This window comes from Ranitomeya variabilis, chromosome 2 (assembly GCF_051348905.1).
Source record: "Ranitomeya variabilis isolate aRanVar5 chromosome 2, aRanVar5.hap1, whole genome shotgun sequence".
NCBI classification, from domain to species: Eukaryota; Metazoa; Chordata; class Amphibia; order Anura; family Dendrobatidae; genus Ranitomeya; species Ranitomeya variabilis.
The window spans coordinates 769,091,786-769,109,104 of NC_135233.1; the positions used below are offsets into that span (position 1 = coordinate 769,091,786).

A 17,319-nucleotide genomic window follows, 5' to 3' on the forward strand; every position below is an offset into this window, starting at 1 on the left:
GGATGTTCACAAAAGTCATGGTGGCCATCTTGTCCATTTTGCACACTCGGGGCGTGTTCGTCCTGCCCTACCTGGACGACCTCCTAGTCAAGGGTCCGTCTCTCCATGACTGCGCAGAGTCCGTTTGTATCTCTTGCGATACTCTTTCTTGTCTTGGTTGGCTGATAAACTTAGCCAAGTCTTCCCCCGTTCCAGCCCAGCACATATCCTTTTTAGGCATGACCCTGGACACCTCTGGAGGGTTGGTGATTCTCCCTCGAAACAAGGTTCTAGTCCTTCAGCAGGGAGCCACTTTCTCAGTCATTTCCTCATTCCATCCGCTTTGCGATGAAGGTACTGTGGAAAATGGTCTCAGCAATGGAAGTGGTTCCCTTTGCACAGATGCACAACCATCAAAGGGGGTACCCAGAGCAGGGCGGCCATGTGCGAGGTAACTCGCATTCTTTGATGGGCAGAGAGAAACCACTCAGTGATCTCAGCAGTGCACATACCAGGCGTGGAGAACTGGGCATCAGACCTCCTCAGCCGTCAGGGTCTCGCCCCGGGGGAGTGGGAACTTCATCCGGAAGTTTTCCAACAGATCTGTCTTTGTTGGGGGACCCCGGATGTGGATCTGATGGCGTCCAGACTGAATGCCAAAGTCTCCAGATTCATAGCTCGGTCTCGAGATCCAAGAGCCATAGATAGGAGTGGATGCTCTGGTTCTTCCGTGGTCCCAGTTCCGTCTTCCATACATTTTTCCCCCGCTGCCGCTTCTTCCGAGAGTCATCAGGAAGATCAAGGCGGAAAGGGTTCCAGTGATCCTGACCGCTCCGGATTGGCCATGCAGAGTTGGTGCGCCTTGTTGCCGACGTACCCTGGAGACTGCCGGATCATCCAGATCTGCTCTCCCAGGGACCGATTTACCACCAGAACTCAGCAGCCCTGTGTTTAACGGCTTGGCCGTTGAATCCTGGATACTGACCCAGGCTGGTTTTTCACAACGGGTCGCATCCACAATGATCAGTGCTCGTAAGCCTGCGGCGGTACATATTTATCACAGTACCTGGAAGACATTTTTTGCTTAGTGCAAGGATCATTGATGTCTTCCCCTCCTCTTCTCTATTCCCACCATTCTAGAGTTCTTACAGACCGGCCTGGACTCAGGCCTGGCACACAGCTCGTTCAAGGGCCAGATATCCGCCTTATCGGTCTTATTCCAACGTAGGATTGCGACAAAACCTCAAGTGAAGATGTTCATTCAGGGGGTTACACATGTGCTTCTTCCCTGTCACATGCCTTTAGACCCTTGGGACCTTAACTTGGTCGTGGGAGTCTTACTAGAAGCTCATTTTGAACCGCTTCAGGACATTTCGCTCACCTTTCTGTCCTGGAAAGTTGCCTTTCTCGCTGCAATCACATCAATCAGGCGGGTTTCGGAGCTGGCTGCTCTGTCCTGTCAGGCGCCTTTCCTTATTTTCCACCAGTCCCATGGTCCTGTGTCCCTCAAGGAGGTGAAGGAGAAATACTGATTTTTGTGTACTCGCTGTAAAATCCTTTTCTCCAAGCCACTCATTGGGAGACACAGCACCGACCCTGTTAGCCTAATGGCTTGTGCTTGTTCTTTAGTTTCACATGTTGTACTCTTATGTATTGTAAATGTTCTCCTACTGCTTTTGCACTAAACTGGTTCTCTGGGAGCCAGCAGGAGGGTGTATACTGCAGGGGAGGAGCTAACTTTCTTAGTATTAACTTAGTGTCAGCCAACTAGTGGCAACAGCATACACCCACGGTCCTGTATCCCCCAATGAGTGGCTCGGAGAAAATTATTTTATGGGGAGCACACAAGAATACCTATTTTACCTGTGTGTGTATGTATATAGGTAGATAGATAGAGCTATATCTGAATTTATGTACTGTTTTTACGGATTTTTACATATCTTCCTGTTCTCTGCTGTTTAGGAACTTGGCTTGGGTAACATTGAGAGATGCAAGGGTTTTTCCGGTTATCTTTTAAAGACCCTAATGAAACAGAGGAGCTCCCTTACCAATATTACAGATCAGTGGATTGTTCTACGGTAACGTTTAGATTTTTTTTATGAATTGAAACAAAGATCTCAACATTTGATTTATTTTTTTTTCTTCTCAATGTTTAGGTCTTGCATCTGACATTTAGATTTTTTCTGGCATTTTAAATGGAATTTGTTAGCAGGTTTTGCCACCTAATCTGAGAGCAGCATAATGTAGAGGCATAGACCCTGATTCCAGCGATATGTCACATACTGGTCTGCTTGATGTAGTTTTGATAATTTTCTGATGATAAAACAGTGATTTTATCATCAGAGGATCAGTAAGCTTGCTGCCATAAGGGCCTCCATATTCATTAGCTCTGAGGGACTCCACCCCAACCACTGATTTACAGCTTTCTGCCAATGCAAAGTGTATGCAGAAGAAATTATCAGAGACTCTCCTGTGTAGGAGTTGTGTTTTTTGTCTGCTGTATGACGCAGCATTCTTATGATTGGGTACAATCATACAGAGGAAAAACTAGACACCCAATGTGAAAATCAGTATAGGCTTTTTCATTGTGGAGAGAATGTTGGGCCTAACCTCATAATGTCATCACAATGTTTTTGATCTATCCCAGGCATTGGGGAATAATGCGCCGATACCCAGGAAAGATCTAGAGTGTTGTGTGTGGCAAATGCTGCTCACACTGTCATCTTCCTCACTGCCTCATACTGCAGCTCTCCCAGCGTGGTCATGTCACTGCAATGCAGTTCCTCTCTCACAGTGCCGGGAAAAGAGAGCTGCAGCTTTGGAGCAGAGATGAAGATGATTGTGCAAGAAGCACTGATCACTTACAATACTCTAGATCTATCCCAGGTATCGGCGCTTTATTCTCTAATACAGATAGATTCAGTGCGTTGTATGTGATGACATTACAACGCAGCTCTCCCCTTTTTCTGGTGCTGGGTTATCAGTAGACAACGGGGGTGAGAAAATCTATGTGATGAGGTTAAACACAATAGTCACACTGAAAAGCGCAAAACAAGAAGAAAGAAAGAAATCTATCCGCACTAACAGGTGATGATTACTGAGAACTCCAATTCACTGCTGTATGTCAATCTGTGCAGCCAGAGCTTGAGGACGGGGTGCACCTCTTGAAAAACATAGTCCATGTAATAAATAATGTTGAGAAATCGAGGGCACTCACCGTCAGACGTGTAGTTCAGTCCTTTATTGTGGCATAAAATAGTAGTAGCAGGTCTTACAGGAAAATGCGACACCCGCATTTTCCTGTAAGACCTGCTACTACTATTTTATGCCACAATAAAGGACTGAACTACACGTCACACTGAAAAGGCCTGTTCTTACCTTCTTTGGAGAAGTTTGCTATTTTTTTTCTTTTGTATGATGCTGCATTCTTATGACTGGGCAGTGTCCTATAGGAGAAAGAGTAAATGCCCTCCATAGAAGATTCTCTGCTACAGCGCCTTTATTTGAAGTGGAAATTAGCATAGTTGATGCTCCAAACTTTAGAAGTCAATATCTCTGCAACAAATTTAAAAAAGAGAAAAAAATACATTTTATTCCTCTCTACAGCCATTTTATCATAAGGTAGTCAGTTTAACATGCACAAAGTGGTGCAAGGCCTGTTGTCAACATTTTGAGATCTTCATCAAGAAACCCAATACACATCATCTGATTTCATTTTAGTCAAATGGCAAATACAATTTGGGGTAGCCTTCTCAAGTATTGTCTAAATTTGGTGACTAATTTCTGTTCTCCCTACCCTTTCACGTTACAGAAATTTGATAAGCTGTATGCAGGAAATCAGCTCTCGACTGGACTCGTCTAACGAGTACAAGATCGCATTCCCACCCCAGGATGGGGTGCAGCAGTGGGTGGACAAACTACAGAACCTTGCAGTGCAATGCAGCGTGGTACTGGAGCAGTTATCCTGGTTACTGGAGTGCTGCCCTGCAGACAGTGAGGAAGGTCAGAAGAAGACTTGTGAAGAAGCCAAGCCTTGGACAGCAGCTCTGAACGTTCCTTCCCCAGCCGCTGCAGACTGGCTGCCAAAACTTTGCACCATCCGTAGATCAGACAATGATTGGCAGGAGCTGAATGCGACAGTAACAAAGATGTTAACAGAAATTAAGTCCATAAAAACAGCTGTGGACACAATTCGACTGCAGTCAAGTGAGACTCTGTTTTACTCTTGGTAAGATATCAATTAAGATTTGTTTTAGAAATGGCTATAATTAGTAATGATATTACTGAAATTTCTGCATATACCGTACTTATCCCTATATATCATAAAAAGTTTAACCCCTTAATGACCGCCAATACGTCTTTTAACTGACCTGAGATATAAGAGAATAGCCTCCCCATACAGGAGACAATCCAGCAGCTGTCGGCTGTACACTATAGTTGACAACGTGCTGCATCAGCCACGATCAGTGTTGGAACCATCCTTATCTGTTTAACCCCTCAAATGGTTAAGAGTGTGGCTTCTCCCTCTTTATCCCCATCCCCTTGAGATCATGATTGTGTGGTCCTGATGTTTGCCATGGCAATTCATGAGCAAATAGCAGCCTAAAGGTACCTTCACACTAAGCGACTTTGCAGCGAGAACAACGACGATCCGTGACGTTGCAGCGTCCTGGATAGCGATCTCATTGTGTTTGACACGCAGCAGCGATCTGGTTACTAAGCGCGGCCCTGCGCTTAGTAACCCGATGTTTACCCTGGTTACCCGGGTGCTCCACGGGGACTTCGGCATCGTTGAAGACGGTTTCAACGATGCCGAAGTCGTTCCCCTGATCGTTGGTTGCTGGAGAGAGCTGTCTGTGTGACAGCTCCCCAGCGACCACACAACGACTTACCAACGATCGCATCGCTGGTCGTGATCGTTGGTAAGTCGTTTAGTGTAACGGTACCTTTAGAGTCTGCCGGCTACACTGACCTGTTAAAAAGTCAGTGACATTTAGGTGGTAAAAATCAACTTTTTCATTCCTATCATGTCACTTTGTATTAATTCCTGAAAAGCACCTGAAGGGTTAATAAACTACCTGACTGCAGTTTTCAGTATGTCAGGGGGTTCTGTTTTTAAAATGGTATCAGTTGTGGGTTTTTTCCAATATATAGGACCCCTAAAGGCACTTCAAACCTGGATAGGCCCCTAAAAAAATAATTTTGTAAATTTCCTTGAAAAAATGAAAAACTACTACACATTTGTAAACCTCCTAAAGAACATTTTACAAATGGTGCTGATGTAAAGCAGACATGTGGGAAATATTATTTATTAATGGTTTGCTGTGGTATGACTATCTGGATTAAAGGGATAATCATTCAAAGTTTGAAAATTGCAATTTTGTTTACATTTTAGTCAAATTTCTGATATTTTTTTTATAAATAAACACAAAACATATTGACCTAAATTTACTATTATTATAAAGTATAATGTGTCATGAAAAAACAATCTCAAAATCACTGGAATTAGTCAAAGCTTTCCAGAGTTATTACCACATAAGTTGACACTGGCCAGATTTTTAAAATTTGGCTCTGACACTAAGGGGTTAAAGTCGTCATATCAGTAGTTTTATCTTCCAGTTTTCTATTTTTCTCTATTTGATTTATTTCTTGTAATGCATCTTTCCATTTGGACATGGATTATTGAATGACTAGTCCATGATTCCACTCGCATCTCTCACCTCTTTACAGCTCTTTATGTTGTTAAATTAAGCGTTGTCCAGAGACCGAACTCCCATTTTTAGCTTTTATAATACTGGCGTGTATTAATCGTTTTCATTTCATTTTCCCCCATTTTAGGAACAATTTTGAGACTTGCTCTTCTGCGCTGGAAACCATGCAGCAGATTGCTCTTGACCTGAGAGAGGTAGAGTTGCTGTTTGTCCTCCCTGAGACAGAAGTAAAAGAGGCGGCACAGCACGTGATTTTTCTGAGGAGTTTCCACTGCATCAGAGAAGAAATCCGCTCGGCAATTCGAGACTTCACTTCGTTGAAATCCCGTCTGCAGGCAATTGGAAGAGCAAAGCGTAAGAACTATCGAATCTACATTAGCTGAACCTGACTCGTGTCAATACTTCATATCCAGGGCAGGGATAGGACGGTCTTCGATGTGCTACTAGTAGTAAAATGGCAAGAAGCATTTGTAGTTTTAGTACTGCATTGTCAGACCTGCCTTTTTACATACAGTATGTGTTTTAAAAAATGGACATGTAAACCATTAGCGTTCTTGTCCTTTGTCACACATTAAGCATATTGAAAATGTTTTTTTTTTTTTTTTTCAATAAATATACATTTTACCAGTTCTTTTTCATAGCACAGTTTATGCTAAACTATATTTGGTGACCTAGATACAGTTCACCCCTTTATAAATTGTTAAAGGAATTTGTCAGCAGGTTTTTGCTCTGTAATCTGAGAGCATCCATGATGTTGGGGCTGGGAACCTGGATCCAGTGACGGGTCACTTACTTTGGGCTGTGTGCTGAGGTCTCAATAAATCAGTGTTTTATCGGCAGGAGATTATCACTACAGGACTAGGTTTCTTGTGCCTCCTGGTCTAATCAGCGGTGCGGGCAGGGTTATACAGGGCTCAACATTTGGGCTCTAATAGATCTGTAGCAGAGAAAGCTGATTCTATCACAACGGCACCCAGTAAACTAAGTGATACATTGCTGGAGTCGGAGTCTTCCCCTACATTATTATTTATTTATATAGCACCATTAATTCCATGGTGCTGTACATGAGAAAGGGGTTGCATACAGGGTTATAGATATCATTTAAGGTACACAAATTTACATTGACAGACTGGTACAGAGGGGAGAGGACCCTGTCCTTGCGGACTTACATTCTGTGGGATCGTGCTTTTGTAAGATTGCATAGCAAAAGATCACTGACAGAGTCCCTTTAACTAGGAAAGCTTTTACTATTTGCAACTCCAAGTATGACCCACCTATCAAATGATATAATGAATGTATTTGGTGCATTCAGGAGAGAGCTAGCGAAAACCCTTCACTTGAATCCCTGTTGACTTATAGATTCATTACCTATGTCTATAGGCTTTTAGCCTTCTGTCTTGTTACATTTAACACATGTATATTCATTGGTCCCTTGTAGCCCATGTACATTAAGGCTGCCCATGTCCCTCGTGGAATAGTTATTCTAACCTACCTAACAAGTTGTATAAGCACTCAGTCAGAAAAGGGATGGTTAACGCTTTCATGATCAGTGCTCTTGTGACGTCATGTCTTGTACTCTAATTGTAACCGTCACTTTTGTGTTTATCAAAAGGGAACCAAGAGTCGGATGAAAAATATGTTAAGGATTTCTCCGATCAGGTGGAAGCTGCCATTAAGTGCATTTTATATGGCACTCAAAAACTTGTAGAAAAAAATAAGCAAAAGGAAATGCCTAAACTCGTGAAAACCGAGGAAGAAGGTAAAAGCTGTGGTTATAACGCCTGACTTCATCTGTGTAATAAATCCAGCTACTTGGGATTATCGGTTTTATTTTGTGTAACCTTTTTTGTTTGTTTGTTTTTGTTTTTTTTAAGCTGAAGACCAGAAAGAAGACAGTCTTCAGGAAGGCCTCATTACAAAGTTACTGACTGAGGATCTTTGCCATGATTTAAAGGCTTTGGATGTACAGACTGTAATATCTTCTGTGTCCGGTCTGCTTGAGCGCCTTAAGAGCTACGTTGCTGACTGCATAAAGGATAAACACACGGTACACCGATTCTTCTTCTCTTTTTATGAAAATACATGTGTCGGTGTACTCTGTTGAATGGTTATTCCATAGTTAAAAAGTTATCCATCTAAGGCATAGGTGATATTGCGATGATCAGCGAGCGAGCGACAGCTGGCACCCGCTCCGATTCTCCGAACAGCGCTCTGAAAGGTCCCATCAGAATGCACCACCTCTCCCTTTTTTATGGGATTGCCAGAAAAAAATCGAGCAATGTACTGATGTACAGGGGATCCATAGCCTATGAATGGACAGTGACACACATGCAGTCATCAAGTCATCCCAGTGGGGCTTTTCAGGGTTCCATTCTTTGGGCCGGCGGGGTCACAGGAGTAGAACTTACACCAATCTGCAAGTTATCACTTATACATTCCATAGCTTGTGCTAATAATGATGGGAACAATCTTGTAAGTAGTTGTTTCTCATGTTTTGTAACCAGTTTTCTTTGCTTTTCAGTTTTTCAACCAGTGCTGTGGCCTGCTTGTGCGACTCCTACCCATGCTGTCTTCCTACTCCGACCTCGTCCTGTTTTACCTCACTGTGTCATTGACAACACACCGGGCTACAGGCAAACTGCTCTCAGTCCTGACCCATATATTTACAGAACTTGCTCAGAAGGTAAGTATTCGTGTGTGCCTCGTCAGATAGCTCACATTTCTTCCAAGTTAATGAGTACTTTAATTATATCTGTAATAAAGTTCTGCATCCATCTGTAGTAATATATATATATATATATATATATATATATATATATATATATATATATATATATATATATATATATATATATATATAGTGGTAGCCGTATTTAAAAAATGTTCACACAGCATTTTTCTTCACTGTTTTTGCATTTTCTCTTTACTTTCAATGGGTAAAAAAGACCTGCTGAAAGAATTTTCAAAAACGCTGCTATTCTCACATTCAGTTTAATGGAGTCCCATTACTTTTCTGCCGGTAGGGTAAAATGCTGAAAATGAGCCACATGTGAACATACCCTAAAACAAATAGATATAGTCAAAATTTCTAGACGACTTCTTTCATGATTGCCATGAGTGGCCTTTTTTTCTGGATATTTCTCTACTATTTTCACTTTTTTTTTCTACTTATGTTTTTTTATTTTCCTTGAATGCGTTTATAGGGATGGGAAGAAATAATTTTTATTTTTTTTTTTACATTTTGTTAATTTCAGGGGGTGAGGGGCATAGATTATTCAGTAATTCAAAAATGTATTCATAAATGTATAGAGGAGGTGATACGTTCTGTTGGATGAAGAAGTCTCTGTAGTCCATGTTCAGTAGTACCCTTAGCTTTGGAATATTGTGTGGAAACGGTCAAGTGCTACTTAAGATTATTTCGAAGTGGTCGTTGACACTCTGCCTAATGGGAAAGCACTGTGGGAAGCCACTATTTCTTGTCTCGGCTAGCTTACAAATCAACATTGTTTTCCTTTCGTGTGCCTTATTTTAATCTTAAGGGTCCAAACTTTTAGACCAGCCATTGTAAAAGCTAAATTCTAATGTTACAGGGATTCTGCATTCCTAAAGAACTGATGGAGGATTCTGCTGGTGAAGGAGCTACACAGTTCCATGATTATGAGGGAGGAGGCATTGGGGAAGGAGAAGGCATGAAGGATGTGAGTGATAAAATTGAAAATGAAGACCAGGTATGACTTATTCCTTTTTACATACTTGTCCCTTCTGAGGTTTTACCTGGTATTTATTGAAAGAGTCTGGTTGACTTTATTGTGGTACATTTTGTAAGGTTGAAGATACCTTGAAAAAGGGTCAAGAAAAAGACAAGGATAATCCTGACGACAAGCCTGATGTGAAAGAAGAAGATAATGCTATTGAGATGTCTGACGATTTTGATGGGAAAATGCATGACGGAGACCAAGAAAAGCAAGGTAGCTTTATTAGGAAGGAAATGTATCATTAAGTAAGTGCTGTGTAAGAAGAAATCACTGTAAACAGGCATTGACCTTCACGGCTCCATGTTGTATGAATACGTGGGGAGTGCTCGGGCCCCCAATGTATCACTTATGTGATACAGTTGCTCATGACTGTGGATTGTAGTATTCGTACAGATATGTATATCCTTACCTTTTCTGTAACTTGCTTAAGGATGCCAATTTCTCATGAAGGATAATAAATACAATATCCCGACATGTACTCCGTGCTCTTGACTGACTGCAGTTCACAGCACAACCACTGGGCGGCCACACAGAGAAGCACGTAGCATACACATAGTGTGACATCCTATCCAGGACCGGGTTTCCTAATGTCAATCCTGCATTGCACGTTTCAGGAAATGCTGAGCCGAGAGAATAGATAAGAATTGTCACATCTGTACCTTAGGACGGCTGCGATCTATATAGTTGCTAATGCAATATTTCCAAAAGTGGACTTCTGTGTTTAAGAGTTCAATCCAAACCATTTTGACAAAACAGAATGGATGACTGAATAATAAAATATTGCTGGAGCTGCTGCTATGAAAAGATACAATTGCAGTAATTACACTTAATTTTTCTCTGTTTATGCCAATCTCATGAAATCACATTGATAGGCAGGGCACACTTCAATCTTAAATGTTCTTGTCTTATCGGATTTTTTCATTTCCTTCTACAGAAAATGAAGATGATAAATCCAGCAGCGAGGAAGATGACCTTGATAAACAGATGGGAGATCTTGGTGATGCTGATGCAGACAAACTTGACGAACGTCTTTGGGGAGATGATGATGATGATGAGGATGACAATGATGATGACAACGATAAAGCAGAAGAGACTGGACCAGGAATGGATATGGTGAGTGCTTAACTTATTCAATACCTTGTTATTCTATGGTTATAAAGCATAAATGATAAATGTAAAAAAAATTCTAATTACTGTGTAAGGCCGGGTTCACATTATTGTTTCTGTTCGCAGTGTATGATTCGCATAGATCCTCATGCGTACATATCTTTAACATGGTGTTCGCAGGGAAATGCTTTTGCATGCGTTCGCATGCGGATGCGACGTATCGCGGTGTCCGACAAAACACAACATGTTGCATTTTTGAGGCGTAAAAAAAAGGCATTACTGTCTGGGAACGCATTGATACGCAAGGACATGTGTATGCATGTGTTCGTTACGCATGCGTACTTTAGACTGCGCATGTCCAGAAAATGATTTCACCGCCTCCACCATGCGCATAAAGAACTCAAACGCATTTAAACCCATGCACACTCAGTGTTTTTGTTTGTGTCATGCGCAGGATGATGCACGGGCGTAAGCATGCTTTTTGGCATGCGTTTGCGCATGCAGATGATACACCGCGCACAGAAACGCTAATGGGAACCTAGCCTAAATGAAGAGTTTTGCAAATTGAGGATTTGTTCTTCACTAAAGTCAGGAGGTTTGTGGTCTGTGAATGACATTTGCAAACTTGTATTTACCTATTTCTGCTGTCATCTGGCAAGTGGATACAATTGAATCGAGTCTAATAATGCTCTGTGAGCCAACTTAGCTACAATGTATTCTTGTGAAGCCAAAGCTGTTGATTATTATTATTATTTATATAGCACCATTGATTCCATAGTGCTGTACATGAGAAGGGATTACATAAAAATACAGATATTGCTTACAGTAAACAAACTAACAATGACAGACTGGTACAGAGGGGCGAGGACCCTGCCCTTGCGGGCTTACATTCTACAGGATTATGGGGAAGGAGACAGTAGGTCGAGTGTTGTATTAGCTCCGATGGTGGTGAGGTGGCCATGTGGTCATTACAGGTTGTAAGCGTCTTTGAAGAGATGGGTTAGCTCCCAGAGCATTGTCTATAGAGAGACCCTTGACAATTGGTGAGGAATGGAAGCACATATCATATTTGATTGTTAGGTCAGTTGTATTTTTCATTAATTTGATGAAACTGGTGTGCATAGCAAATATATTTTATGTATATACTGTATGTAACGTCCAGTAAACAATGAGCATCTAAATCTATGGATGACATCTGTAGCTGTAGTTCTTGGAAGGACGGCATACGTTCTTTCCATCTTTCTTGTATTTGGAGGTGAGTTTGGAATATAGCCTGGGTCCTTCTACTGAAGAAAAGGAAAATGGTTTTATTCCTAGTACCGCATATATATAGAATATAGACTACGTGAATGATGATTACATTTAAACCCCAATACCTTGCTACATGGGGTTTCTGGAGGCTGAGATCTTGGTGCACTTCTGAGGGATGTGTACGCCTTAGGCTAGGTTCACATTGCGTTAATGTGTGCACGCTAACGGACAGCGTTGCACGGCAAAAATGTCGCAATTAACGCCGTGCAACGGGTCCGTTAGCGCACCCATTGACAGCAATGTAAATTTCGCCTGTAGCGCATCGCTAGCGCGTGCCTTTTTCGTCTCGCGCTAGCGATGTGCCGTTCTTTTGTGACGCGCCGCGGACGCTGCAAGCAGCGTCCGCGGCGCACCCGAGGTCCGTTCCCCGCTCTCGCAGATCGGGGTTCTGCTAGAGCGGGGACATTAACGCGACCCCTAAACGCGGCCCCGAAGAAAACATTGCGTTAGCGCAATCCGCTAGCGCTAAACGGATTGCCCTAACGCAATGTGAACCTAGCCTTACGCATGCGTGAAAAACATTCCTCAAAGTTAATTCTGGGGTTATGTTTTTATCCCCTTGACTGGTAAATTACCTGATTTACAATGGCATGCAGATTTTCTACTTTGTGATTCTAAGAACTGTTATTTTGATATTAAAGTAGAGAAAATGGCATTTAACTTTTGTGTTGCTGCACATGTTGGGTGTTCAAGGACAGATGAAGCGGAGTTGGATGTAAATACCCTGCATCCATATCTCACCATATTTACACATGTACATATTTACACCTTCTCCATTTACACCTTCGGCCTCGAACAGCTCATAGAATCTCATGGCTTTCAGTATCACCTCTATGCTGATGACACACAGATCTACATCTCTGGACCAGATATTACCTCCCTACTAACCAGAATCCCTCAATGTCTGTCCACTATTTCATCCTTCTTCTCCGCTAGATTTCTGAAACTTAACATGGACAAAACAGAATTCATCATCTTTCCCCCATCTCACACGACCCCCCCAACGAACCTATCCATTACAGTAAATGGCTGCCCACTCTCCCCAGTCCCACAAGCTCGCTGCCTCAGGGTAATCCTTGACGCTGATCTCTCCTTCAAACCACATATCCAAGCCCTTTCCACTTCCTGCCGACTTAAACTCAAAAATATTTCACGAATCCGTACATTCCTCAACCAAGAATCTGCAAAAACCCTAGTCCATGCCCTCATCATCTCTTGCCTTGACTACTGTAACCTCCTGCTCTGTGGCCACCCCTCTAACACTCTCGCACCCCTCCAATCTATTCTAAACTCTGATGCCCGACTAATCCACCTGTCCCCCCGCTATTCCCCGGCCTCTCCACTCTGTCAATCGCTTCACTGGCTCTCCATTACCCAGAGGCTCCAGTACAAAACCCTAACCATGACGTACAAAGCCATCCACAACCTGTCTCCTCCTTACATCTGTGACCTTGTCTCCCGGTACTTTCCTACACGCAACCTCCGATCCTCACAAGATCTCCTTCTCTACTCCCCTCGTATCTCCTCTTCCCACAATCGTATACAAGATTTCTCTCGCGTATCACCCCTACTCTGGAACCCTCTACCACAACACATCAGACTCTCGAATACCATCGAAACCTTCAAAAAGAACCTGAAGACCCACCTCTTCCGACAAGCCTACAACCTGCAGTAACCACCGATCGACCAAACCGCTGCATGACCAGCTCTTTCCTTACCTACTGTATCCTCACCCATCCCTTGTAGATTGTGAGCCTTCGCGGGCAGGGTCCTCTCTCCTCCTGTACCAGTTGTGACTTGTATTGTACTTGTTTTTATTATGTATACCCCTCCTCACATGTAAAGCGCCATGGAATAAATGGCACTATAACAATAAATAATAATAATATTTATTTGGTTCCCTGGCTGTGTAGCCACCACTGACTACCACTAAGATTGTATTAAGCACTTTCCACTGATGTTTTATACTATTATATAATATAGGGTGAATCTGAGCTGGTTGCTAAGGATGATAACCAAAATGGGGATCAGGGAAAAGATGAGAAGCGGAACCAAAAAGAGGAGACCAAAGAGGAAAAAGGGGAGGAAAATCGCAAAGACAAAATTCATGAGCAAATTGATGAGGTAAGTCAAAATTATTTGTAACCAGAAATTCAAACCTGCCACCGGATGTCTATTTAGATGCGTTAAGTTGGTAATGCCACCATGTATACCCTGTAAGCACTACCACAGTGCTAAATTGGCAACTATTGTTTCCTATTTGCCGCTTTTATATTGAATGGACCGCATAGTGCTGTGATGTGTGTCCAGAATCTAGTTGCCTTTGTCCCTGGCATTGCAAATACTTCTCTGAACTGTAGTAGATATGTTAGCAAATTTCATGAAGCGTCATTCGAAGGCACATTAAATTATATGACTGATTCAGATCAGTTTAAATATTTTTTTTTCCCATTTAGATATTCTTCCAAATAAAACTTAAATTATCGACTTTCTCTGTTCACATTTCAGCGGGAATATGATGAAAATGAGACTGACCCTTACCATGGCAAGCAAGACACTAATCAAGAGCCAGAAGCTCTTGATCTACCCGATGACTTGAACCTAGAAACTGATGAGGGTAAAGCCAGTGGAGATGAAAAAGATAAAGAAAATGGTGAAGGTAATCAGACGTTCACAAGCTTATAGACTGTTGTTTGAGGCTGTTTATATCATGTCCTAGGTGTCAGTCATGCACATACCTTCCATATTAGTGTGTGAGCAATGGTTCCTATGCCTATTCCATAGCTGTGACACAGTGCCTCTGCTGTCTACAGGAGCAGCAACAGTCACATCAGCAGCACTGGTGGGGCCCTCTTCTTGAGGGTTGCTGGCTTGGCCCTCTTTTTCATTTATCTTTTAATTTGCTGCTTACAGCAGCCTAATTTGTATTTTTACCTGCATTTGTGTTATGAGTGTGACCACTGTAAATACATCATTGTGGCAGTGTTCTCCATATGCATGTGCTAGAGGTATCGTTCCTTACATACTAAGCACTTACAAGGCAGGTTGGAGAGCTAATGCTTGGGTTCCTTCTGCCATAATATACAAGCAAGTAAATAGTGCAAGGCACTGGAAGTAATAATTTTTTTTACGTGGAATCCCATGGTGCATGGCCTCTTTTGCCAGGACTTAGGCTAGCTTCACACTAGCGTTCGGCAGGGCTGCGGACGGCAGCCTTCTTCCTCCGTGAAGCCCTGCCCACTGCAGCGCCTCTTCCTTCAGCTCCGCCTACGTCGGCATGCATTCTGCATACCCTATCTTTAACATTGGGTACACAGGCCATGCAAATGTATGCGCGGATGCCTTCGCATGCGTCGTCTTGACACTGCTCTGACATGCGTCAAACGCAACATACTAGGATTCAAAACGACGCATGCGGAGGCACCCGCATACATCCGTATGGCCTGCGTACCCAATGTTAAAGATAGGGTGGGGGCGTGGCCTAGCGAGCGATGTGAGCGGACGTGCGACGGGTCTCTCTCCCCGCACTGCTCCTACTACTCACCCTTGAAGGCGCCGCCGAATGCCGATACTGGGCAGAGAGGCACCGCAGGACCCCTGCGTACGGAGGAAAGCACCGGAGGTAACGAGCGGTGAGGAGTGGCGATGCCACGCCGAAAACAGTTGGCGCCTGCGGCAGGCGCGAAAATCCAAGATGGTGCCGTGGCAGAGGAGGAGGCGGCCAGAGCCAGCGCTTCATACCGCCGGAGGCTGAGGTAATCGCCTGGCTGGAGCGGTTTGCCCGCACGGAGGAGGGGGGGTGCCCTGCTGCTGGATCCTGATGGGCTTGGAGAGAAGGAAACCCCGCAGAGGAGAGGATGGGAAGACATTCTCAGTGAGGTGGAGGAACAGCTTTCCCCAGGGAGGGTGCAGGAAGTGCACAGTGCTGACAATGTGACGCCTGCTGCTAGCCCAGTGCAGGCTAATGATTCTGATGGTGTGCAGCAATTAAACATGGGGGAACCAACACTGCAGGACATTTTCTCTGTTATATACTGCAAATCTGCCCTGGCTGCGCTGAACATAAGGGTGGATGATTTAAAAGTTGAAATGAAGTCCCTTAATTCTGCTATGCGTAAGGTGGAGAAAAGAGTGGAGGTGGTGGAGGAACGTGTGGGCAGTGTGGAGGATCAGACAAACGAACTGTTAAAAAGAGAAAAGAAATACATTCAACGTATTGCAGAATTGGAATTTAAAACAGACGACTTGGAAAACCGTTCCCGAAGGAATAATTTAAGAATAATTGGGGTGCCGGAGAAGGTGGAGGGGAATAATCCCACTGAATATATTGAGGCATGGCTTAAAAACTCGGTGGGAGGTGACGACCTTACTAATCACTTCTCAGTGGAGAGGGCTCATAGAGTCCCCACTCGGCCCCTGCCACCCGGCTGTGCCCCTCGAGCTCTACTGGCAAAAATTTTGGACTACCGGGATCGGGAAACCCTATTAAGGAAGGCCAGGATCAGTGACGGCCTGAGCATAAACGGAAATCGGATCTCCATTTATCCGGACTATTCGGCATCGGTGCAAAAACTCAGAATGAAGTTTGGTGAAGTCAAGCGACGGCTCCGAGAACTGGACCTAAAATATTCGATGCTCTACCCGGCTAAGCTCAGGGTGGTGGCGTTGGATCGTGTTCATTTTTTCCAAAGTCCGGAGGAGGCTACGCATTGGCTGGATATTAATGCCAAGAAAATTGGCACAGATCGGAACCGATGAGTCTGATACTGAGGATTCGTAATTCCACTGGTTCTACCTCTTTTTGGTCTTTGAACGTGCTTTGTGTTTTCTGACAGAATGCACCCACAAAAGTTAAAGTATTGTGTTCGGCGGCGCAATGAATAGTTCATATTGGTCGCGGTAGGAGGGGGAGAGATGGACGGTAAAGGGCATAGTTCTAGGTTGTATCAAGCGCTCTCAGTTCTCACATAGAGAAAGAAAGTTTGTTTTATCTGAATTTTGTTGAGTTTCAGATGGGGGAGGTTGGATTGGTTGTGGGGGGGGGGGGGAGGCGGGTATCGGTGAAGACCTGGGGGAGACTGTTCTCACTTTTTATCTTTAAGGAAATGGGAGGGGATGTTAATATTATAAGTTGGAATGTCAGGGGGTTAGCGGATTCTACTAAACGTGCGGCAATATTTCAGTACCTACTGAAACAGAGGCCCTCGGTGATTTGCCTGCAAGAAACCCATTTAGTGGAAGAAAAAGTTGATATGTTACAGAAGCGATGGGTGTGCAAGGCGTATCACTTGACGTTCTCTAATTGTGCAAGGGGGGTGTCAGTTTTAATCCATACAAATACTCCATTTGAGGAAATTGAGGTTAAAATTGATAAGGATGGCCAAAATGTTTTTTCAGTGTGTAAAATCTTTAATCGTTTGATTTGCATTGTTTCATTATATATACCCCCGCCATAC

General features: G+C 43.4%; 1 protein-coding gene across 2 annotated transcripts in view; it reads left to right on the forward strand.

The window, feature by feature from the left end:
* MDN1 (midasin AAA ATPase 1) overlaps positions 1 to 17,319 on the forward strand; it is a 334,505-nt gene that overhangs the window by 294,925 nt on the left and 22,261 nt on the right. For both annotated transcript variants that reach the window (XM_077289726.1, XM_077289727.1), the window contains 11 exons: positions 1,942 to 2,057; positions 3,791 to 4,207; positions 5,818 to 6,044; positions 7,303 to 7,449; positions 7,565 to 7,737; positions 8,212 to 8,373; positions 9,281 to 9,418; positions 9,517 to 9,658; positions 10,380 to 10,558; positions 13,847 to 13,987; positions 14,372 to 14,522. In XM_077289726.1, the coding sequence (XP_077145841.1) occupies positions 1,942 to 2,057; positions 3,791 to 4,207; positions 5,818 to 6,044; positions 7,303 to 7,449; positions 7,565 to 7,737; positions 8,212 to 8,373; positions 9,281 to 9,418; positions 9,517 to 9,658; positions 10,380 to 10,558; positions 13,847 to 13,987; positions 14,372 to 14,522 (1,993 nt within the window). The remainder of the gene's footprint in view (positions 1 to 1,941; positions 2,058 to 3,790; positions 4,208 to 5,817; positions 6,045 to 7,302; positions 7,450 to 7,564; positions 7,738 to 8,211; positions 8,374 to 9,280; positions 9,419 to 9,516; positions 9,659 to 10,379; positions 10,559 to 13,846; positions 13,988 to 14,371; positions 14,523 to 17,319) is intronic.